At 42.0% G+C, this 24378-nt stretch overlaps 1 protein-coding gene across 1 annotated transcript in view; it reads left to right on the top strand.

Moving 5' to 3' along the window:
- Positions 1–23928, top strand: part of KSR1 (kinase suppressor of ras 1) — a 26434-nt gene extending 2506 nt beyond the window's left edge. Inside the window, exons 2-18 of the mRNA XM_010291071.1 lie at positions 7640–7787; positions 9913–10366; positions 11799–11803; positions 13371–13431; positions 14513–14596; positions 15160–15221; positions 15328–15434; positions 15752–15920; positions 17182–17223; positions 18195–18249; positions 18959–19004; positions 20068–20447; positions 21374–21470; positions 22275–22408; positions 22870–23001; positions 23293–23428; positions 23791–23928. Of these exons, the coding sequence (XP_010289373.1) occupies positions 7679–7787; positions 9913–10366; positions 11799–11803; positions 13371–13431; positions 14513–14596; positions 15160–15221; positions 15328–15434; positions 15752–15920; positions 17182–17223; positions 18195–18249; positions 18959–19004; positions 20068–20447; positions 21374–21470; positions 22275–22408; positions 22870–23001; positions 23293–23428; positions 23791–23928 (2211 nt within the window). The 5' untranslated portion in view covers positions 7640–7678. The remainder of the gene's footprint in view (positions 1–7639; positions 7788–9912; positions 10367–11798; positions 11804–13370; positions 13432–14512; positions 14597–15159; positions 15222–15327; positions 15435–15751; positions 15921–17181; positions 17224–18194; positions 18250–18958; positions 19005–20067; positions 20448–21373; positions 21471–22274; positions 22409–22869; positions 23002–23292; positions 23429–23790) is intronic.
- The last annotated feature ends 450 nt before the right edge of the window (positions 23929–24378 follow it).

Below are 24378 nucleotides of genomic sequence, written 5' to 3'. Positions count from 1 at the left end.
CTGCTGTTGCTTAGATTTCGTACAGCATGTGAACTGCATTTCAGCTGAATTCTTTCAAAATGGAAGTCACTGACAGACGGAAGGAACTTTAATAGGTTAGTTATTAAAAAATACATAGTGGTTTCCCTTAGCTTTATGCACACTGCCTGTCACATGACTGGGGAGAGACGTGGTTAGGGATTTAAAGGGGTGGTTAGGGAGCCTTTAAAGGGGTGGTTAGGGAGCCTTTAAAGGGGTGGTTAGGGAGCCTTTAAAGGGGTGGTTAGGGAGCCTTTAAAGGGGTGGTTAGGGAGCCTTTAAAGGGGTGTTTAGGGAGCCTTTAAAGGGGTGGTTAGGGAGCCTTTAAAGGGGTGGTTAGGGAGCCTTTAAAGGGGTGGTTAGGGAGCCTTTAAAGGGGTGGTTAGGGAGCCTTTAAAGGGGTGGCTGAGTAGGTCAGACAATGAAAAGAGGGACACTTGAGTCCCATACCTGGTTCTGCAGCTGGTGTATGAGAGACCCTGGGGAATGATTTCCCATCTCTAAGATACTGCTAGCTCATCTGTAAAACTGAAATAGTCATATGGGGTTTCCTTCTTAACGCTTCCAAAAAGTGCTACAGAGAGAAGGAAAACCCCACAAATGTTGTAATAGTGTATTCACGTTAGGCACATAGCCCTCTCTTCTTGAGACTTTTAGGCCCTGAAGCTAGTTGGAGAAGTTGCCAAGTACCTGTAGGCTCTCGGAGAACAGCTGCAGCAGAGCCCTTCCCTGGCCACCTCTGGGTCTGAAGGGAAACGGCAGGTACAGTGCTGCAGGTGCGTGCAGGTGGAGGGCTCTCAGGGGCAAATCAGGAGAAAGGCCGGAGTTCATGTTGTTTTGCGTTTTCAAATGTTTCTGATTCCCTTTGTATTTCTAGTGTTGCTGGAGAGAGTGTTTCAAGACTGTGCTAATCTCTGACATAACACCTTTGAAAAACAGCCTAATTGCAAGCAGTTTTTTAGCTCAGCGGTTAGAGAAACAATGCTGTCTTTCTCTCTCTCTTTAGCTGTTCTTCCCCTCCCCCCCCCCCCCCCCCAGTCCTCTCCCAAATAAAGCTGCCATGCAGGGAAGCACAGAAGCTCCCAGGCTCTCCTGTCAGAAATAGAGCACCGGCTCTAATTTAGAATATCTGCTGACTCCTCTAGTCCAGAGTGAAGACTATTTTTGCTCAGTGACTTGGTCTAGACATTGTGAACCTTGAAAGCTCTTGCTGATATAATTGCTGTCTTGCTGTCAGGCATCTTTCTTTCTGTGGAAACCTATATTTAAAACAAGAATAATGACTGCTTGTAAAATCCTTTAGTTCTGGAAGAGATTATAATAATAACAATGCACTGTTTATGGCATTGGGCAACAGCTAAAACTCCTGTGAATGTGGATAACAGTCAGCCGGTCATGCTGCGTAGAGCGAAAGGGCTGTTCTGTGTGGACCTAGCAGACTTGGAGGTAGGTGGTGAATCCAGGCTTTGAGTTTGGGATCCTGTTCGCTCTCTGTGAATACACAATTCTGAGGGGTAAGGAAATTCTGAACCCCCCACCCCAACTTGTGCTATTTCTGTTTCTTTGTTATTGTTCCTCTAATCAGTTGCCAGGCAGATTTTTATCGTAGAAAATGGTGGTTAGTGTAGAGCAGGCTCTGCTTCGGAGATGGGCTGCTATTGTTCTGTAACTTTCTTTTTAAGTATTTTTCTAGGAAATGCTGGAGACCTTGTTTTTGGGTAGGAGTCCTAGAGATTGGTTAGCATACCAAATATGATGCATAAATGGTTAAATATGGTGGATTGACACTGGGAAAAGAGATACTTGAACAGAGAAGTAGAAAAGACAGGACAAAGAGCCGTACAAACAGATGATATGTTTAAGCTGCATAGTGGTCTCCAGTGGGTAAAAGCTGCTCTGAAAATGGACCTAGAACAGTAAGCTGATCTGGATTGTCCTGCTCCACTTGAGAGTTGGAGTCAAGAATTGAGGGGGGAATGGGAGGGAAGGAGGATGTGAACAGAGCGCTGTCCCTACTCTTAGACTGATGGAAGGTGTCTCTTGCAGAGCTACTTACTGCGTTCTGGGCTTGGGGCTTGTCTACCAAAAAGAAGAGCTTTAAAAAAAAACTATTGGCTTATTTTCTTTGTGACAGAAAAAAATTATCTCTGCCTTTACTGTTGTTTTTCCTAGAAATGCAACTATTATATTTGTTCCCACATATAACTTGTCATCCTCTTACAAAGTAACTTAAGAACATAGTCATCTCCTTGTCATCTTCTGAAACATGTCTGAACCAGCCTTGCTCACCATGTAGCAGGGGTTCCAGTCAATCAAGTTCAGAAAGCTGTTTTTAGAGCAGATAACTGTTGTGCACGGGGAGGAGCAAATCCTGCCCTAGTGTTTGCTGGCTGTAAGCAGGACTTTGCCACCAGGGAGACTATGTGAGAGCAGATGAAACAGTGCTGTGGTTGGGTTTACGGCTTTACGGCTGTTCCATTTGGGGAGTGTATTTGACTTCTAATATATGTATTTTGTTGTAACACCTCCTGTTTGCTTGTGAAACTTGCCTCTTTCCCCATTTAGCGTTTATGCCAAAGACCTACTTACAAGAAAGTAGTCAAGAGTGGTTCCTGAGCAAGCCAGGGGCAGTGCTTGGCACGCTGGGGAGCAGAGCAGGAAAGGCTTGTGCCTTGAGTAGGAATTGTCTGTTCGGAGTCTCCTGCTGCCCCTGTGAAAATCTGTAGAGCATGAGGCATTGACGTAGGGTTGATACTCTGCGACCCTGCAGATTATTATACTTGCATGGACTGTGATCTAGCTTGCAGCAGGTCGTGCCGATCAGTGTTGGAGGAAAAGCGTGGGGTTTATGTGTGTGCATCCTTACTTTGGCTGGGGGAATAGAAGAGGCAGATCTGCCTAAGCCTATCGGGTTTCCACAGCTGTATCCTCTCATCTTTTTCTGTCAGCATATCTACATGAACAGACTATGAGGACTTTGGCTGTTTGCTGGGGGTTTCCATGGGTCTGACAGCAGAAGCTCGGACTGGATTGCTAGATAGTAGAGATACTGAATGTGCTAATTGTGTGTATGCAAATTAACTCTGTCCTGCAGGCTTCCTGGATTTAAAACTCCACAGCCATGTTCCAGCTGAAAGCCCCTCCCCAGTGCCAACAGCTCTCGGAAAATACTCTCTACTACTGCCAGGGTTCTCTTCCCCTGCCAAGGGGTCCAGGTGCCCCTTGCAGCCTTGTGCACTGTGAATCGTGCACAGCATAAGGTCAGCATGAGGCTCACACTACCCCTCAGGATCTGCAACCGCTATGTCTGTTTTCCCACAGAAAAATCGTAAGTGAGAGCAGCTATCCTGTCCACAAAGAGCAAACTCAGTGGCAATGCCCTGAGACTGTCAGCTTCTCTCCACCCCACCTGTTGAGAGATGAAACAGTGAAGAGGGAGGTGTTACGTGAAACTGTTGACTGCATATACTCACAGCTTAATGCAAGCTAGGAATTTCACGTGAGAGGCTTTCCAGAATGCCCATAAAATCTCCAGAAATTTAGTAATGCAACAATTTTTCAGTACCTTCTTCACTGGATGCCAGAAAACCAGAGCAAAATAACAACTAGCAGGCACAAGACGTTCTTAAGAGCATCCTTACATGCTTTGCTTAGAGCTATCAGTGGGAATTTAAGCACCTTATGTAATGGGCTTTCTCTTTTAGCATCTGCTGCTTCATGGGAGGATGATTGGTGAGGGAATGTATTGATTTAAGAGGAGGCATTTGGGGCCTTGACAACTGTCCGGCTTTATAGGAAAAGCCATGTCTACTAGGTTGAGGAGCAGGTCAGACTGATTTTGCAGAGTGCTAGCAGCAGCATTAGCTCCATAGGCTTATCTGCAGGGAGGAATCTTTACCAAAAATAACCCATCCGCTGTGTTAGATACCAGCATTTTTGCCATGTTTCAGGGATTTAAGTTGGACACCAGACAAGATTAAAGACCTTCTTACACTATTCTGAACTCTTCACTCTGACTAATTGAGACTAACCTTTGGTTGGCTTCTTGGATACACTGTGGTTTACTTTTCTCTCTTTTGAAACATGTACCATGAAGTGCACAGTCTGTATGTCTGATGAGCAGGAGGGCTCTGTAGAAAAGTCCTTTTACCTGTTAGAGAGAGGAATAATTTCCTGGTTTGGGCTTTTTAGCTGAATGCTTCTACTGAACACCGTGTGGCAAAAAAGGCTTTAGATTTTGCTGGCAGTTTTGAGGTGCTGAAAGATTGAAAGCTCCTGTTCTTTTTTTAAGTGACCTTATTATTAGAGTAGTACCTGAATATCTTACAGCTTCCCCTGTTGTTTTGTAGTCAAGGCAAGGTGTAATCAGGGAGATGGTACTTAGTTTGGCCCTAATGTGAGCCTTTAAGCTGCATTTTTTTAAAGCCATAGCACCCACGAAGAAGCAGGTAGAGAGGTCTGCTGGACCTATATTTCTCACCCTCACTGCTGAAGATTGGGAGTAACCCCTTTGCAAGGTCCCAAGAATTGCACTGCAAGTGCTGAGGGGGCTGGAGCCCACCACATGCTCCTCCGAGATGGACACTGTCAGAGTGCTTCGCAGGGGACATTCCTTTCCCCTGACTCAACAGCTGAGCCAGAGCATCAGCAGCAACTGGACCTGTTTTAAGAGCCATCTTGAACTACTGACCGTCATCTTTACCACGTTGGCTGGGGGGCTAACACAGCGCTAAATCATAACAGGCCAACCTTACAGGGATCAGGTTGACCAGTTTTATATTAAGCCACCCCATATGTGCAGCACATGAGTGGCTGTTTAAAGAAAGCTTCTTACTTCCCCTCCCTCCCTCCGCTTTTAAGGCTTATTTCTTTTGTCGCGTGTCACGGGGGCTGGCAGCAGGTTCAGAAAGTCTGAGCTCTCCCAGCTCAAGGTCATTGGGATTGTTTAAATATTATCTCCTTTTCTGTACTTACACTTTCCTACAACTTGATATTCTGTCTTTCTAAAATTAAACTCCTGAGCAAAAGAGTAGATGGGAGTTCACGTGCAGGCCCAGGAAGGGGGCAAGCTAGCAGCAAGCCGGACCCTTTTGTCAGGGTGTGTGTCTGTGTGAGATCATGCCGAGGTGCAGAGCAAAGTTCGCAGTGAGGAGCTGAGGCTGCCCTTTGCTACTCAGTTGTGCCTTGTGTGGACCATTACGGCTTTTCATGGCAAGCCACACATCGAGTTGTAGAGCAGAGACTATCTTAAAGAAGTGAAACCAGTCAGCTTAGGGGTGACCAAGCCCTCCATAGTGATTGTGTCCTGCAAATGAATGAGACAAAGGAAAAAATGCCCCAACACTTCTTCTAAAAAGCTCATTAGTTTGGAATGTCTTATAATTTTTTAAAAAATAGTTTCAAAGTTTTTCATTTAAAGGCCCAGGCCATTTAAAGCCTGGGCTATGGAACTGGCTGTGGTGGAAAAGCTTTGCTTTCCTGAGGAAAGCTTAGTGTCTTCCGCTTTACTGATTGACTTACTAATAGTTCTAATAAGTTACTGGTTACGTTTGTGTCATGCGAAGGGTAGGGAAATGAGGTGATACTGGGTAATGTGACTTGGTAGCTTATACTGGGATCTGGAATGACGCTGTTGCTTAAAACAGTGTCTACGTAATCTAGGTTGTTTTCTTAGTGGGGAGTGGTGGGGGTGAGGAAATGTTTCAAGATAATTCAAGAATGACATCACTGTAATCCTGCTTACTCTAAGACCATGTAAAAGCATGAAATGGGATAAATGTTTTTGTAAGAGACGTTGGCTTTCCCTTATGCTTAATGGGGAAGCGTTACCTTCCATGCTCCAGAGCACGGGGGCACCCATGGTGGTGTAGAAAACTTTCCTTACATTAAAACTCCCCCCATGGCTGTTTGCCCCCAGTCAGTGTCCCTTTTAGAGCTGCTTGCCTCAGCTGTGAGGCTGCCTGCCGTCCTGCATCGCAGAACCACCCTTGTGATACTGCTGAAAAAAGATGCTTCTGTGAGCCGCCCATCTACGTGCAGGGGAGAGGAATTCAGGGGGTGCTGGGGAAATAACTAACTATAGGAAAGATTTGGTTTAATTCTGTTGTTACCAGCCCGCTCTGTGCGAGCAAACCTGTACTGGCTTTGTGCTGGAATATTTGAGTTGTGGAAACCGATTCCAGTTTCAGCTTGGATGATCTGAACCCCTGGGGTTTTTTTGTCCTTTGGAGTATAGTATCAGGTTAGGAATCCCAGGAGGGCAGATTTTGCACTGTGTTTTCCCTGGAGTCTTTGTGCTTCCTGCATTTTATCCAAGTGGAAGTCATTCCAGAAAAAGCTTTTTGGGGCAGTCTTACTCCTGATTCTTGGTGGTGCAGGTGTGCAGAGAAATGAATAATAATACCCAGCGTCAGCTGGGGTATCTGTGCTTTTGTTATTCTGCTAATATTAATTATAGAAAACCAAGAAAGTATACCCAAACTTCATTGAGCTTTGGCTCTGCTGTGGATCTACTTTGTGCTTACTGCTCATTTAAACTCTTGGCCTCTCCTTGAGTCAGCTGTGCTTTCTGTTTCATCCGCTTCAGGGCATGTGACAGAAGATGCAGGATGCATTTCTTAGACTTCTGCCATTTCTTAATTTATTATTTTCCTTTACTCCATGCAACAGCTACTAAAAGTGGAAACTATGTAATTACTCTTTGTGTTACCACCTACAAAGCTCCAAAGGTTGAGGCTGTTTCTAGCACTGTCACAGTTAAAAGTCATGCATCAGGTCTCAAAAGCATGAGTCTGGATGATTGTTAAAGGACATTCGACAACATTCAAATTTGATTTATAGTTGGAAGTGGGGTTTAACAATCTAGAGGATTTCAAGCTTTTTGTTTCCAAACAGTGAGACACACTTTTGAGTGTCCCCTTCAAATAAAAGTTGAAAATACAACATGAATCCAGGAGTTGAAACTTCAGGAAAGAGGCCAAATATTGTGAAATTTGTGATCTCATTGTGACAGTAGGCAGTGGTGAGGTTTGTTTAGGCAAAACTTTCAGGGAAATTCCTGGGTATCTGGGCTAAGTATCCTGGTTTTGTTTATTAACCACAATTGCTGCAGACTTACACTGGAAACATTTGAATGTGAGAGGCAACACAGCTCACTGTTTTTACTTTTCACTTCCCTACTGAAAAGCCAAACATCTTTATCTGACATTTTTTCAGGTTTTAGGCCTGTTTTGTTTCTGACTGCTATTTTTAATGACAAAGCTTTCATTAGTAGCTTTTCAAAAATACTGAGTGAAAACTTTCCACAAGGGGAGAAGAATATTTGAGTCACCTCTAATCCTAACTTAAATACTGGAGAACAACCATAACATCCTAGTGATACAGAGCACACTCGAGCATACGCTTTATTTCTCATTGTGTAGGGAGGAGAGAGGAGCACTGCTGAGATCTGCCGCATGTCATTACTGACCCAGTGATCTTTGAAAGAGATATGCTTACCAAAATGAGGAAATTATGAGTCAGACCAGGCAGTGAGACTACTTAAAATACATCAGAATAACAAATGACAGTCTTATTTATATATACATTAAAAAAATATGTATCATCTTTTTTTTTTCTGCAGAGAATACCAGAGGAGCTAACCTTAGATGCCTTACTAGAAATGAATGAGTCAAAGGTGAAAGAAACAATGAAGAGATGTGGTGCCAGAGATGAGGAGTGCTCCAGACTCAATGGGGCACTGAGCTGCTTACGGAAGGTGACTGAATCAGGTACAGACTGCCTTGTTCTGTGGAATTAGTTTCTCCGCAATGTGGCCCTCATCCTGCTTCCTTTCATATGAGACAATGCAAAAACCTCTAGAGAATGTCTTTGGGTATATTCTATAATCAGTATCAGGCTGTGGCTCTTGGATGTATGTGAAGTTGCAGTGATCAAACACATCTAGAGCTGTGGATTGGATTTGGTTTTGATAGCCTGACAAATAAATAAATAAATAGAAATGTATGTAGAAATATCCTCTCCTACTTAATAGTATATTCTTATTCCCTCTCTGTTCAGAGTTGTGTCTAATGCTGCAATTAATCCTCTATCATTCAGTACACATATCCTTGACCTAATGAATACAACCAGATTGCTTGTAGGTAATCCCCTCCCCAGATATTGCCAGCTCAGAGAGAAGAAGGTGTAATTCTGTTTGGCATTACTTTGCTCAGAAGCCTGAGTATTGTTCAGCTCAATGCTTTGGAAGAGGAAGACATTGCTGTGACAACCGTTTATCACTGTGTAGCTTGTAGTGTGCCAACTGATCCACTTCTCTTCTAAAACCGCTTGCCTCCTGCTATCTTACTTTGCTAGCATTGACAGAATCATTAGGCAAATTCCAATACCAGATTCAAGAGCTAGAAGGAATCCTGATTTACCTTGAAATTTTGGAAGGAACGGTACTGTGTAATTAGAAATGCATGTGTTCAGCATGCAAATGGATCTCACCAAGGTATTTAAGATCAGTCGAACTCAAGATTCCCAGAGCACTGTTTCACCGTCTTCCCCTGTCACCTTCCCCAGGCTGCTTTCAAAGGCATTGTAAAATCTGTTTGTATGAGAGTGTTTCTCTCAGCATACTGGTACTAACGTGCATCAGATCTTTCTTTATAGCAATCATCAATCTGTCACTGAAAAGTGATGTTTCCTGTTGGTATTATGACAGTTCATACCATTCACAAATCATAAAGATAAGTTAATGGAAAAGTCAGCAAACAGCTCAGTTTCATATTTCCTTTTTTCTAATCTTTCTTGTCCTGGGCTGTCAAATATTTTCCATCCATACTGTGGCAAAGCCAGCCATTGTTCAGAAGTCATGACATTCACTTATTATAAAGAAATTACATTTCAAAAAATCCAGGTATGTCATCTCTTCTCAACCACCGTCTGGTCAATAGGACATCAGGGCCTGAAGCTTTGACTTTTCACCTTGATTTAAGTCATTAAGGACATACTTAAAATTAAGCTACAGAGTTATCCTGATGAATTAAACCTCTGAAATTATCCCAATGCCTTCCTGCTTTGCTGCCTGCGGGCCTTTGTACTTTTTTTTCCCCATTTGTACAACCTGTAGACCAATTCTGTGTATTAGACCATTCTGAACTACAGTGCTAGGCACTGTAGAAGGCAGTGCTGGGCTCCACCAGCGATCCAGCAGGCTGTGGTGGTTCCTTTTTGTCCAGCTGTCTGTCCCTTGTGCAGCTCTATCCAATAGAGCCTGAACAAACACAGCAACTCTGTGCTGAGTGCTGCTGCTGCCTGTAATTGAACAGCAGTGCCCCAGTACTCCAGGTGTCAGGTGAGTTCTAGGCACTGGTTACATGCCAGAGAGGAAGGTGGCCAAATGACTATCAGGACCTCGTAGATACCCCTTATTTCCAATTTAATGGCCTTTCTCACTTTTAAGAGGTATTTAGCAGTTCTCTTGGCTAATAGAAAATAGTTTCCTCTTTTTACCAAAGACCAGTCTAAAAACAGACAGGTTGTCAGGTTGGATGTACAGATTTTCTCAACAGACTGGCACCAAATACACATAGGCTTGCACAGGGATGTGGGTGCCTGTTTTATTGAGGTATGTATATCCCGCGTTCTTCAGCGGGGCCCAATCTGTTAAAACTCAGCCCATCTTAGAACATAGGACCTGATTTTAGCTTTTGAGATACATAGCTACAGATAGGAAAGAAGGGTAGTTACTGCCATTCTCATGTTAAAGGTTACTTTAGTTGATGTCTTAGATGGGTGTCAGGGGAGGAGACACTAGGCTTGCACCTTGCCTAAAGCAGCATGATGTGGTACATGTATATATAGTGGCTTTTTTAATCAATCACTAACACAGCTACGGTTGGTCAACAGGCGGGGAGTTAAAAGATGATGTGCTGATGAATCTTTCTGAGGCACGCCGAGAAAACAGCTCTCCAAACACGACCGAATTCCCTTGCTCCTCTGTGCCCTCATGGACTCCCTCTGCACTGCACCTTCCCAAGGGCAACAGCCAGCAGGCACGTTCTGTGTCAGTATCTACAATCCCATCTTCTGATTGTGGACCTATCTATGCAGAAAACCTCCTGGACCCTTTTGCGTTCCCTGCACACAGTGGAAGGTTAACACCAAGGACTCCTCATAGCATCACCATCACTCCACCAACCACTCCTCAAGCCAAGAGACGGCATAAGTTGAAGCCACCACGGACTCCTCCTCCCCCTTGCCGGAAGGTTTTTCAGCTGCTACCTAACTTTCCAACCCTCACAAGGAGCAAGTCCCACGAATCACAGTTGGGAAACAGGATAGATGAAGTTCCTCCAATAAAGTAAGCGTGACATTTCCTCCTGTGCCACAGCCACTGGTGGGCTGTGTTCATACCAAAGGGCATTCAGTGCTCCAGTTCTGATTCTGTGTAAAAGAGCTGATGTCCAGTTGCCTGGTCATGGTTTCACTGTAGTCTGAGAATCTGTATCTGTGGGATATTCTAAGAAAACCACAAAACCTGCTTGTTAATAGTGTACTTTTTTGAAATTAATTTGAATGTATTTGAAATCACACCTGCTGTGGAGGTTGGAATGGCTGCTGCTATTAAAGGGCCCCAACCAGTTTTTCTCAAGCATCTAGTAGCCAGTTCCACATACTATAATTTTCTTCTGTCCTTAAGTGTTCCTTACAGTTCAGGTGGCTGGTATCCTTTTATGTTTTTATCTTATATTTTAGCTGCTAAATATATTTTATTGTTTAGTATTTTAGCTGTTAGTGGGAGCTTTAAAATACATGTATTAGAGTATAGACAACTATAGCTCCATAACAAGACAAATGGTCTTAGGCTGTACCTTTTTTTGGACTGATGCAGGCTTTGACATATGCTTTTTTTGGGTAGATGAGACAAAAGGCATTAATCTAACATTTAACTAATAGCTGACACTAGGAAAGAAATGTGCATTCCAGAGACCCTGCCTATCCCTAAACATTGCAGAAACTTAGATGAGCATCCAAATTCTGCAGAAGGCACTGGACCATTACAACTTACCTAACCTGGAATAGTTTGAAGAGCCTGTTACACTTGTGACCTTTTTGCCAAAACTACATTTTTTCTATAAGGAAAACTAGCCCAGCTCGGAATGGAGTTGAGCTTTTTGGATGTGAGCATTAACACCAAAGGGCTGTGCTTCTGATGCTGCAGTACTGTATTGCCTGCTGATTGACATGAAAGAGCTCATTAGAAATGTGTGGCTTTGTAAGCAGTACAGTATGCTTCCACACTGTGAGTGCATATGAAGTATATACTAAAACCTGACGATTGCTAAGCCTCTAAATGCAGCACAGTAAGCATCTGTGGCCCATGTACAGCTTTGTTTTGAAATTCAGCGGTAAGAACCTGGTTCTGCTGTGATCCAGGTCCTATTGATTAAGTCTGATAGGAAGTGCAAAATGGAGCATTTCTGTGATTCAGGCACTTCCTCAGAGCCTGCCAGCTGAGTTGCGCAGCCCCATTTATGGCTTCTCATCTGCAAGCCAAAATTCAGGTGCGCTCTTGTACGCTTCACTTTCAGGCTGGAGCTCTGCGCAGCAAAGACATTTGTAAGCAGGAAAATATTGGCTATGCAGCAACTTCAGGAGACTGTGCAAAACCAGAGATATTTGTAAACCTGACATCAGATGCTGCAGGAAGGAGTTTCTGTTCTAGCAAAGTGTGTATCCTGTCACATGAATAAGAATGTCTAAAAATAAACAATTTTTTTCTCTCTCTCTAGGTTCGGTAAGAGATTTTTACAGGGCCATCTTCATTTCAATCCTGAGAGAGAAGAACGTGTCCTTGACAAGTATCTGTTGATCATCCCTGTGCAGCCTCTGGAGGTCCTCAACAGGGCCTTCTATTCCAGAGTTTCTGTTAACTTTAACAGGAGCTTGGCCTACTGAAGAAGGATGTTTACATGTTTTTTTTGTACTTGGTATTTCTTCAGATGACAAAAGCAAAGGAAATGAATACTGATGTTTAAAGGGTTAAAGCAAAGGGTTTGGGTGTAATTGCTTGTCTGTGACTTCAGACAGCTGTTATTGGTGCCTCTTGATACTGGAAATAACCTCGTATGTAACCATTTAGTTTACCATCTTTGGATATTCATTGCCAAATGTCTCTGTAATGAAATTAGGCAATTGCAACAACCTTCTGAGAAACACTTCAGCATGTGCTTAAGTGTGGGATGTTTGATTCCCCTGATGTTGATGGGTCTATTCACATGTTTAATGGCTTACAGGACTTGGACTTATGTTTTTATCCAGGGATGTATCAATGCCATTTAGTGTTTTAGCTATCCTGATGTAACTATGTGCATCTGTCTCAGACACAACCTGTAACCTTCGAAGCTAATGTGGAGACATACAGGCATCTTGGAAAGTGTCTCAATTTTTTATAAAGTATAAAAGTCCAAATAAGGATGTTATAGCACCACACATATATCTAATGCCCTTTAAAACAAAAATCCCAGAAATTACTTTCAGAAATGAAAAAGTATAGAAAGAAAGTTGTAAAATGAAAATGTAAGCAGAAATCTGAGCATTTCTCTGTGGATAGTGATAGAATTTATGCAATAAAAAAGGCATTAAAATAAATTCAAACAGAAATTAAGAATTTTGGTACTTCTATGCATATAGTCATATTGTATATTTTAAAATCTATACTGTAGGCACTTTTAAGTCCCATTCAATTCCAAACTTTGTTACATTCACTAGGACCCTTCAGTAAGGATTTAGCCATCCTAACTGATGTTAACAGCCATCTTAACTGTTGTATTATGATTAATTCAGTTGACTGTGCATTTGGATGGCCACACTAGGTCAGCAACATGCCTTGGAAAAGCAACTAGTCATTCCAGTCTATTCTAAGATGCTGAAGACCACAGATGCCTTTAAAAGTTCACTGGAATAATGATAAAAAAGAATCTGGTGCCATCTAGGGTCAAACAAAGAGACCATCTTTTTGTAAGCATTGACAGTGTCTAGCTTTGAAGCTGTGTTGATACTTGCAGATTTGAGTTTTCTCCAGATTTGCAATATGGCTATAGATTTAATTCAGGAAAAAAAAGCCTTCTTTTTATTAAAGAAGGAAGAATTATGATTCTACCACCATTTCCTCCATATGAAAACAAATAGAAGAGTAGTATCTGGTAGCTTTACAGCAGAAGACAAACCAATCTCAGCTGTGCTGCTAACAGTGTCATGGCTACCAGGCCTTATCTATGACAGTGATTGCTTTGTTTCTGTCTAGACTGGTAAGCATGCTTGTGAGTAATGCTTCCCTAAAACATCCTTTTGTTCTCTATCAGAACTCTCCCAAGGATCCCCTCAAACGGTACGAAGAGACTTTGGCTTAGCTGTAACACACAGGTAAGCAAGACATGTGGTGGGAGCCACAAAGGAAACAAACCAAGAGGTCAGACTGGGACAGCATCCTATCTCGTGTGTTTGTAGCAGCGACAACTCTAAGATAGGCTTGAAGTTGGGTCAGGTGCCTCATTTGCCAAGTTCAGCCTCAGCTATGTATTTCAGCTTCACTGCTTTTTAATACGTCACTGACGTGTCCAGCACTTGAAATCTTTTTTACAAAGCCAATTGACTCATGATTCCATAATGACTAGCATACCAGGGGTAGCAATGTTGTATATGGGGTGACAGGACCAAGCATGCCAAGTGTGTAACAACGCCTTTTCCGAAGGGAAGCTGCTCCTTCCTTCCTACATGGAAAGGGCATATATTTCCCTTTTCTTCCTTGTAGCTTCCTGCATCCCCCCTTTCTAAATCCAAACCAAAACTGGACTAGCAAGTTCTAATGCCAAACCTATCTGCTTAAGTTTCTGGTAAAAGGGATAACGTTCCCACCACCACCCACCCGCCATAAATTGAGTCCCAGTTCTACAAAGATGTTCAGGTGAATAGAGCCAGCAGCACATGAACGTCCTGCTGAGCTGAGGAGGGACACCAGCCACTGATGGGTAGCACGTGAGCATGTGCTGCCTCTGCACTTGGAGTGTGTGCTAGCTGCACACTCTCAAGAGTACTTGCTTGTTTCATGAGGTGAAGCTCAATTCCAGTTTGAGGGGTTTTTTATGAAAAGAAGTAATACTCTATCACTTGGATATCTTTGCATGAGGCTTCAGGTGTGTAATTGCTGAGCTGCAGCTTTGAGGACCTTCTAGAGATGTGTGTACATGCACACCCTGTCTCCTTGTCAGACGCCTCTGAACACCTCTCAGCCCTGTTCCAAGAGTGGAGAACTAGCAAGAGCCCAGCAGAGTTGGTGCCATCCTTCTTTCAGTTGCTTTTGATCAGAAAAGTGATAAGTCTTTTCTGCAGCACCACTTGCCCTTTTCAGAAAGGACTGAGTATAGCCTGTCTGTAACTACCTAAAAATGTTATTTTTGCTTTAGACACCAGTTAACATCATTTTTCCCCTCTTGTCTCCACTTAGGTTCTCTACAAAGTCTTGGTTATCTCAGATTTGCCAAGTCTGTCAGAAAAGCATGATGTTCGGGGTGAAGTGTAAGTACTGCAGGTGAGTACACAGTGATGATTTTTTCAGAAGAACTTTCTATTTGATTCATTAAAGTTTGCCAGTGACAAGTATCTCTTGGTGTGATGCACTCTTAACAGTGGCATCATTTTTTCAGTCAGCTTCTGAACTGGCAAAGGAATGCTTTGGCACAACTTCTACTTAGGTTGTATGAACCCAATTTATTTCCCTGCCACAGGCTTCCTACCTGATCATGGGCAAATCTTGTGGTGGGAGCTGGATACCTAAATAACAGCAAGGATTTTAGTTCTTGCTTCTCCATCTGGATTGTTAGTCCACTCAGATTTTAGTGCTTCACTGTCGCAGGATGAGAGTCAGTGAAAGTAACTATATTAAAAGTAAATCAGATGCTAAGATATGTATATGGCTTTCATTAGCCTAATGACACACATAATAGGATTCTTCATATGCATGCATGCTGCTCTGGGGCCTGCAGCATTCCAGAACTCCCTCTGAGATTAGCATAAGAATTACAAATTAAGGGTAGGCTTCCTCTTTTTGAGAAGGAACAAGTTGTTATTTAACATGTAATGTTTCTCTTTCAGATTAAAATGTCACAACAAATGTACTAAAGAGGCACCTGCTTGTAGAATATCCTTTCTTCCCAGTAAGTAATTTTCTACAAGTTCGTAGCATTTCAATGCAATGATGGCATCACAAGAATAAAAAGTCTGATTAAAGCTTTTTTCTCCCTTCTGCAACTTGTTTTTCAGTAACAAAAATAAGAAGAACAGAGTCTGTCCCTTCTGATATCAATAATCCAGTAGACAGACCAACAGAACCACAATTTGGAACTCTTCCCAAAGCACTAACTAAAAAGGTACATGGTGACTGAAGTGAGTCTTGTGTCTGTAAGTCACCGAGGAGCTACAATAAGGAGAGGTGGCAGCAGTACCTTGCTGGTTGGAGCAAGAATGGCACTTTGAGCTTTCGCTTTGCAAGGAGACTTTGGTATGTGACATTTTCTCCTTGTAAAACATAGGTCGTGCACAGCTCCAGCTGCCTACTCATTTAGAAAAACTATGCTGTGATCGAGGCTAGGGACAGCTTTCCTTTCTCTGTTGTTCAATAAACATTGAGGGGAATTCTTTCTTCCTTTTTATTGTTTTCTCATGAGTGACTTTCCTTCCTGTGCAGGAGCATCCACCAGCAATAAATCATCTGGACTCAAGCAGTAATCCTTCTTCTACAACCTCATCCACACCATCTTCTCCGGCACCTTTCCAGTCTTCCAACCCTCCCAGTGCAACACCTCCTCCAAACCCATCTCCTATGGGTCAGAGGGATGGACGATTTAATTTCCCAGGTAAATCTTACCTTTTTCAGGAGACCTCTGCCAAGATCAGAAAGGCCTCTATGCAAGCAGAGGCTGACCAAGACTTCGTAGTTGGTTGCAGGTTTCTGAATACATCGTTGTGTCTTAAGCAAGGCATGAATTTATATCTTGTTACCTGATAAAAGAAAATGGTCTGTTCTTAAAAGTTTTTAAGTGGTATTGGCAAGACAACTTTGCAGGAGACAGATTATTAAGGAGTGCTGGCACCCTTCTTAAATGATTTGATTTTTCTATTTTCCCCTTTTTTGAAAAGGACTAAAAAAAAATTTTCTCCTCCCTTTTCTCACTGTATTGTAAAATGCATCCTCTCTGCCGTGTTCGGTCACCAGTGGCTTTAAGTCATGAGTAAGTTGATTGCTAGAGCAAAACATGAAACTGAGAACTGGGATGAATTACTTCACCAGTCCCTTCCAAAAGGTAACCAACAGTCAACACTCATTTTTAAATCATTGACATACATGTATGGTGGAGAAGAATTTACCCCACATACTTTAAGGACCCCAATGTGCGGTCTTTACCGAAGTCGATACAGGCAAGGATGTCTGACAAGGGAAAAGATTTATGTAGTGAGAATAAATTTAATTCCTTTGATCTGGAAATGAAGTCATCTGCTGCTCACTAGCTGCTACATCTAGCCTTCAACACAGCTATATTTTGCATCAAGCTTTTAATCTGTGAGTGAAAGTTGCTATTTTAGCCTACTTAACAGGAGCAGAAGCAGAGCCAGTTTAGTACAAAGATTCTACTGCAACTACTTTGTATTAGGACATACTGCTCAAATGAACTGAAGTAAAAGAAATGCTTGCAGATGGCTCATGAACTTCAGCTTCTCTGGGTGCATCTCTGAAAAGCTGAAGACAGGAAGAGAGCATTTAAGCACCAGCTTTTACCTGGGCCTGCCTTTTAGTATTCCCCGGTTCTCTAAATATGCTTCTGCCACTTGAAGTCTGAATGTGTTGTTTTCCCACCGGACTGTTTGCTTATTGGTAACATAGCTTTCGTTTGAGAAGTATCATCTGTCACAGTCGTCCATAAATGCATGTGCTGAAATTCACCCCTCAGGCTGATAATCTACTAATCTGTTTCTCAACAGTAAGTTGGGACTAATTCATTGAATGCATATGGGGCACTTACTGATGATCTTCTAACTTGTTTGTGTTGTTTTTTTTTTCTCCTGGTAATTTTTTTTGCTGTCCTTTTTAAAAAAAAAAAAAACCCAATTAAAAAAAAGCTGCCTACTACATTCAGCATAGACAACAATTTATCTTCCCAGGTGAGTTGATTGTTTTAATTCTACTAACCAGCTTCTGCTGCCAAAAAGTAAATTGTTTGTAAACTTCTGCATGCTGCCCAAGAACAATAATTCTGCTTTAAAAAAAAAAAAAAGTATCTAAAACAATTCAAACTTGCTCTTATCCCAGTATATAATTCAGGCCTCTGTCTCCTAATATGAGGTAGTGATGTTATTTATATACTACAGTGAAACTTTGAATATTCAGTTGTAAAACAGTAGCTTTCTGCTGTGGGATTTATACACAGCCATGTTCTTTCTTTAAAAAGGCTCGCTTTTAGGGTTATATACTTAGCTAGTATAAATGGACACTGTCAGTTCCGGAGTGCTGAGCTCACCTTTATGAACTGAGGCTCTTGCCTATAGGATTTAAGAATAATGCAACACTATTCATATGTGGATTTGGATATACAAACTTTTCTCAGCTGTTTGTGAACCCTTAGAAACAGCTTGTTTGTTTCCAGTGTGAGAAATGATGATGTAGGATGCCAGGTACAGAGTATTTATTCTGAATTTTGGAAGGATTTGCAACCCAAGCTGAATTTCCTGTGCACTGGTGCCACTGGACAGGCTAGGTGCAGTTGGAATACATGACCTGCAGTATAGATTAATTCAAATGTCCTAGTTCTGTGAGGATTTAAGTATTTCTCATTGTCCAAGGCAACTTGAAGGCATATGACCAGTTCACAGACAAGGACTGACCTTGAAAGACATTACAGATAAGTAGGTGAATGGGAAGAAAAGTGGGCTTGGTCAATATACGGGCATGAAAGTACTAGGAAAGATAAGCATAGTTTTAAAAGAATAGAAGTATAAAACTGTATTTTCTGTGGTTGAGTTTACTTTATAATTCCTGAATAAGAACCAAATTATCACTATTGCAATGTTAAAACTTCCAACCTATAAGAAATTAAAGTGTAAAATATGTATCATAAATGTTTCTACTTTCCCAGAAATTCCCAGTCCTGCACAAATTGCACAGCCTCCAGAAACATCTGCAGACACTAAGTAAGTACAGTTTTAAATACTTTTTTATTTGCATAATGTTTACCTGATAATCTTCACATTAGTCTGAAAGCGCTATGTTACTACTAAAACTGAATTTACAATCTGAGAACTCACGGGATTATTTTAGTCAGCAAGAGTAATACTGGTATTAGCCGCTTTATAAATCTGAATATGATATTTACTTTAAATGGGACACTAAGAAGTCCACGCCTTTAAATACCTAGTTATGCTTGTCTGTGCATTCTGGAGATCAGAAAGGTCCGATGAAACAGAAGTTACGGAGTCTTATGATTAAAAGAGCACGACACTTAGCTGTAAGCAAGCATCTTTTTAAGGATCTCAGTAATAGGGCATGCAAAATGTTGTAGCCTGCATTGCCAGTTCTCGCAATTGCTTCTCCACTGTAGGTGTTTCAGTAGTAGAAGAGGAGTATTCATTACTGGAACACAGCGTAATAAAGCAACTATGTTGCTTAATCATTGAAAATCACTTCAAAGTCTTTGTCCCTCATTTGCTAAAGTAAGCTTAGAAAGTCCTCCTCTTAAGTGGAGCAGTAATTGTATTTTTCTCTGACCTGCTGTAATGCTATCAAGATCTGTTCTCTATTTGCTTCTTTCCACTCCACTAATGGCATATGTAGCAGCTCACTTTTCTAACTCGGGTGGATGTGCAAACATTATTTTCACTGTAAACGTGTCTTCTCTTGTAGTGCTCATGAACAGCCAGACACAGATGGAGTTGAATGTGAAGCGGAGGTAGGTTTTCTGGTTTGCCCTTTTGTACAATCAGAAATGCCATGTTGAAACTGCAATAAAAAAGTTGCGGCCCTGGAATTATGGGTGTAGACTAGCTGTGCCTTACCTCAGTTCCACTGAACTGTTGGTACCGCAAAGATCTCAACTGAAAATTCATGGTTTCTGCAGCTAGGCTGAAACATTTAAGTACTTGTAATAATACTTTTTTTTTTTTTCCTAATTGGGCTAAGAGGATATTTTTCAGACTTCTGGCTCACTCAGTTTGGTGCGGCTGTTTTTGCATTACAAGAGCTGCAGGCCTACTGCTGGAGCTGCAAGGTTTAAATGCTCTGCAGACCTCAAATCTGCAAGTAATGCATGTGTAGGTGCTACCCGTGGTCACATAAGCCCACGCTTACAGGCTTTGCTTTGTGGGATCTACCAGGAGCTAATGTTTTGCATAGGAAAGCCTTCCCATACCTATTCACGAGACTGATTTTGGTAGTGCCTAAGCACATGTTCAGCTTGTAGTATGAACACTTGAAATGGCTTTCTGCTGGGATGAGTAAACCTCTCAAGATAGATAGAAACAATGATTTCAGCAGAAATTACTGGAATTTGGATTAAGCTTGCTGATTTTTGGAGCATTTCTTGCTAACAGCAGAATTTTAGTAATCACCAAAAACAAAAAACTCCAAATCCACCTACATTTCTTTAAAGAACAAAGAGGTTCTTGACCCTTTCTTTTAGAGTGGTCTTGTAGTACTTTTCCCCACACTGAAGGCCACATCCTGAGAGGTGCTGAGTCCCTAGATGCTAGTGCTGGTTCTACAAATTTAACTCTATATGGGATAAAGCCTTTCTTGTCTTCACCTGCATGCACTGACATACAGAAGATGCATGTCTTTTTGTAGCCTTCTGAGACGACTTTGTCCTGTGAGGTGTATTTCTAGAGCTGTAGTCAAATGTGTACATTCGCTCCCTTGACGTTCTCTCAAAGCAGCCTTTGCTGCTGGCTAGTAGACTGCTTGTGCCTCTCAGATGGGACTGTCAGCATATGTTTCCCTTCTTGTTTTGTAAACAGGTGGAAGAACCAGAGCCTAATAAATCAGAACCTGAAGATGATGAGGATGAGGTGGAAGATTTGCCAAACAGACGGCCACACTTGCAAGGGATGATTTATCGCAAACCTAGCCAGACCAGCGTCTACTTGCAAGAGTGGGACATTCCCTTTGAACAGATTGAACTGGGGGATCCTATTGGCCAAGGACGGTGGGGGAAGGTTTACAAGGGAAAGTGGCATGGGGAAGTGGCCATCAGGCTGCTGGAGATAGACGGGAACAATCAGGATCATCTCAAGCTCTTCAAAAAGGAGGTGATGAACTATAGACAGACCCGGCATGAGAACGTGGTACTTTTCATGGGAGCATGCATGAACCCTCCTCATTTAGCAATCATTACCAGGTGAGGATGTAGCATCTTAGTATTATTTTTATATCTATATTATATAGATAGATAATATTCAATTTTTTATATATTAAAAATAAATGTCTGCCACCTCCTGAATGCAGGGAGACATGAATGCAGTCTGTGTTGCTCACAGTTTTGGATACTAGGGTTGTCTCCTTTTAGGGAACACATAATATTTTTTGGCAATTTTCTTTTTATTTTTGAATTCTTAAATAATAAAATTCAAAAAGCAGGAGGAAGAAGAAATCTGGAACAGGCTGTTCCTCTGTTGTTTCCTTCCAGATGGTTCCAATTCAGCAAAGTGACAATAAACCAATGTGTGAGGCTGATAATGCAACAGTTACCTGTTCCTTTCTGTTCCTCTTAGGGACACTTGCTGATTAGGCAAAAGTGTTACTATTTTTCTCCTCTCTTCCATTTTCAGTATTTAGTTGCATTGAGGATCATTTAGCTTAAATAACAGCTTTTTGGGATGTTCATATGCAGGTTGAATTTAAGTAAGGCCACGGGCATGCCATTCTCATAGTCTGGCAAGGAAGTACTCAGTCATTTCTAATTGCTGGTTCCAAAAGAATTTTCCTGCTTAAGTGCCCAGTAGCACCAGCAGCAGAAGCTGGTGCTCAGATTTTGAAAACCACAGATGTCAGAGCAGCATAACAACTGGGTCTCTGAAGAAACACATAAGCATTTTTTGCATATCCTTGAGCATGCTTTAGCAATAGGTCTTCTGTACATGTGTACACCCACACAGATGTAAAGCAATTGGGTCCTTAAAGTTCTTCAAAATGGCATTTCTCAGCAGTGGAAGAGGGCTGGGATTCTGTCAACATGATAAGAAAACCAACTGAACGTTCAGTATTCTTATTTCCCTCCAGTATTTTAATGACCTTTCTAAGGATTGTTGTTCCTCTTTCCTGTAGCTTCTGCAAAGGAAGGACACTTCACTCGTTTGTAAGGGACCCCAAGATATCCCTGGATATTAACAAAACCAGGCAGATAGCACAGGAAATCATTAAGGTAAGGGTATGTCATGCTAACGGAGACATCTGCTTTTTGGGCATTGGCTCAGCAAGAATTTAGAGGCTGCACAGCTGGACAGGTTCTGTAAGTCTCAATAGCCCAAGAGAGTATTGCAGCAGGAGGTACTCAAAGCTGGCTGAAAAAAAGTGCTAATTTAGTGGGCAGTAAACTAAGGGCCTGTAAGGAGAGAAATAGAGCCTTTGCTTGTCAGTAAGGGGCTGGGAAGGGAGAATTTAGATAAAGGGAACAATGAAGAAACGTACACAGGACAGGTTTCCTTCCTGGTCTCTTCTCTTTATGAGTAGCTGCAGCTAAGTTAATTCATTCTGAAGTAGACGGCATTTTCTCCCAGATTTGCACAGTGTTTCCTGTGCTCTCTTTCAGTATTTCTCAACTGAAGAAGCATTTGTAAAGCTATTCTGTTCTTTTCTGGCAGAAATATCCTGTGAATTTAGTGAGCAAACTTGTGTCAGTTGTTCATTGTTTCTACACATGCAGACTTCTTCAGAACTGTAAAGTCCACAGCTGCTTAATGCTTCAACCAAGAGTACCCTTCCAGCAGCCCTACTATGCAGAGGATGAAAAGCAATTCGGAGGTTGAGCACTAAGCTAAGATCTGCTCCCTTGCAGACTTCCCTTGCACCCTTCCTGGATAAGTCAGACAACTGCCCTGTCCCCACTTACAATTAATCATTTATGCTGGAGTTATGAGAGTAAATGTGTATTAGAAAGCAAAAGATGCCCAGAGTTAGAGGCTTGTAAATAATTTAAAAAGTTTATGTCTCTGCGTATATTTCCTAGGGCATGGGGTATCTTCACGCAAAGGGGATTGTACATAAGGATCTGAAATCCAAGAACGTTTTCTATGACAATGGGAAAGTTGTGATCACTGATTTTGGATTATTTGGAATTTCGGGTGTGGTTCAGGAAGGAAGGTAAGTGGAGGTTTCAGTGTTTGGTCCACTTCTAGAATGATAACTTATTTATCATTTTTTTGATGTTATTTATCAAATAGGGAAACATTCTGATGCGTTCCACAGTACAAGTGAGGAGTGATGATTGCTTTAGTACATACACACATTTTTGGAATACACACTTTTTCTTTGGTTTGTTTTTTTTCTCTTTTTAGCAGAGTTCTTTCTACAGTTCCCGTAGCACAGAGCTAGGAAGTTATGTACAGACTGAGACTCAGAACACAGAACAAACAAAACTTTAAGTTCAAGAGTGAGCTGGAGAGTCAGGCTAAGACGTGGGCAAGAAAATTAGAAAGGAAATGTCAGTGAAAACATATGAGCAAATAAAGTCAAGGCATTAGGTGAAGCACAGATATGGTCCATATGCTGCTTCTTGTTTGAAGTAGTAGTGTTCCAGTACCACTTCCTTCTTTTGAACTCAGGCGGGAGAATGAATTGAAGCTGCCTCATGACTGGTTATGCTACCTGGCCCCTGAGATTGTTCGTGAGATGGCCCCTGGGAAAGATGAAGACAAGCTGCCTTTCTCCAAAGCTGCAGACATCTATGCTTTTGGGTAAGAGAAGAACACCTAAGAGTACCACAGGAGCTTGCTAAATAAGATTTGTTACAGACCTGAACCTTGCGAGTCAGTGGTCCCCTTCTCACAGACTCGGGATTCTAGCTAGGACGCGTTTTTCTCACCTACTACAAAAGTCATGGGTGGGAGGTGTGTGGGGTGGGAGCGATTTGCTGCACAGCCTTACACACCTTCCAGAGCTTATCAGAAGAAATTGGAATAGTGTCAGGGTTTTGTATCTTTCTCTTAAGAGCAGACAAAGGCTTGATTTGTCTGTTGCTGTTGCAGGACTGTGTGGTATGAGCTCCAAGCAAGAGAATGGCCTTTCAAGAACCAGCCTGCAGAGGCGCTCATCTGGCAGATTGGAAGTGGCGAAGGAGTGAAACAAGTCCTTGCAACTGTTAGTTTAGGGAAGGAAGTCAACGTAAGTACCTCAGCTGCAGGAATCCTTCCATACAGCTATTTCTCAGGAAAAGAGAGCGCTGCTTAAAGAGGAGATTTGTTTTACTCAGGTTATATAATACTTTTCTAAAGATAAGGGCAGGAGAGAGAACAGATCAGAATGGGACACCAGGTTAGATACTAAGCCTCTGCCCATAACTGTCATATAGGAGAGGACATCCACCAGTATGCAGGATACTGTTTGATTGTAAGAATGTGCCAGAACTCTATTAAACACTATCTCTGGCTGGGCTCGCACAAACCATAGTGCTCAATCAGTTGCTTGGTCTGCACAGTTGACCTGTGAACTAAGTGGAGATAATGAGCCACAAATATCCTTTGCAGGAAATTCTCTCAGCGTGCTGGTCATTTGATCTCAGTGAGAGACCTAGCTTCACTGTCCTCATGGATATGCTTGAAAAACTGCCAAAATTGAATCGTCGGCTCTCCCACCCAGGGCATTTCTGGAAGTCTGCTGAGTGAGTATTTGCTGCTGCTAAGAACACTTACGCCGCTCAGAATTTGCTAGCTGATCATTTCTGTGCTTTATTTTGCCTTCCTGGAGGCTGTCAGACCTCTAATGGGAGAGTAACAGTGTGCTGTTCTACTTCTCTAGTTAGTAGGAAATTATGCAATTAAGCTCGCATGCTTCGAACAGTTAATTTCCTACTTTAACATAATCACCTCCCTCCTTCAGTAGATTACTTATGCAGCTTTATGTTTGGTTTCAGAAACTGTCTACCAACAGTACTGGAAGGGGCCCACTCTGACCCCAAAGTGGTTAGAATTTCCCCTGTAGTGGCTTGTCAGGTCATGATACTTTTGAAGTCAGGTTCTGTGTTGCAATTGGGGAAGAAAAGTCTCATATGATCAAGCATCTGTAAACTGTCAAAACTGGAAGAGATCCCCCAAAACACCTGGTTGTACATCCCA

This window comes from Phaethon lepturus, unplaced genomic scaffold, assembly GCF_000687285.1.
Source record: "Phaethon lepturus isolate BGI_N335 unplaced genomic scaffold, ASM68728v1 scaffold42397, whole genome shotgun sequence".
Lineage (NCBI taxonomy): Eukaryota > Metazoa > Chordata > Aves > Phaethontiformes > Phaethontidae > Phaethon > Phaethon lepturus.
The sequence above is the reverse complement of the archived record's forward strand: the minus strand, read 5'-3'. Positions and strand labels throughout refer to the sequence as shown.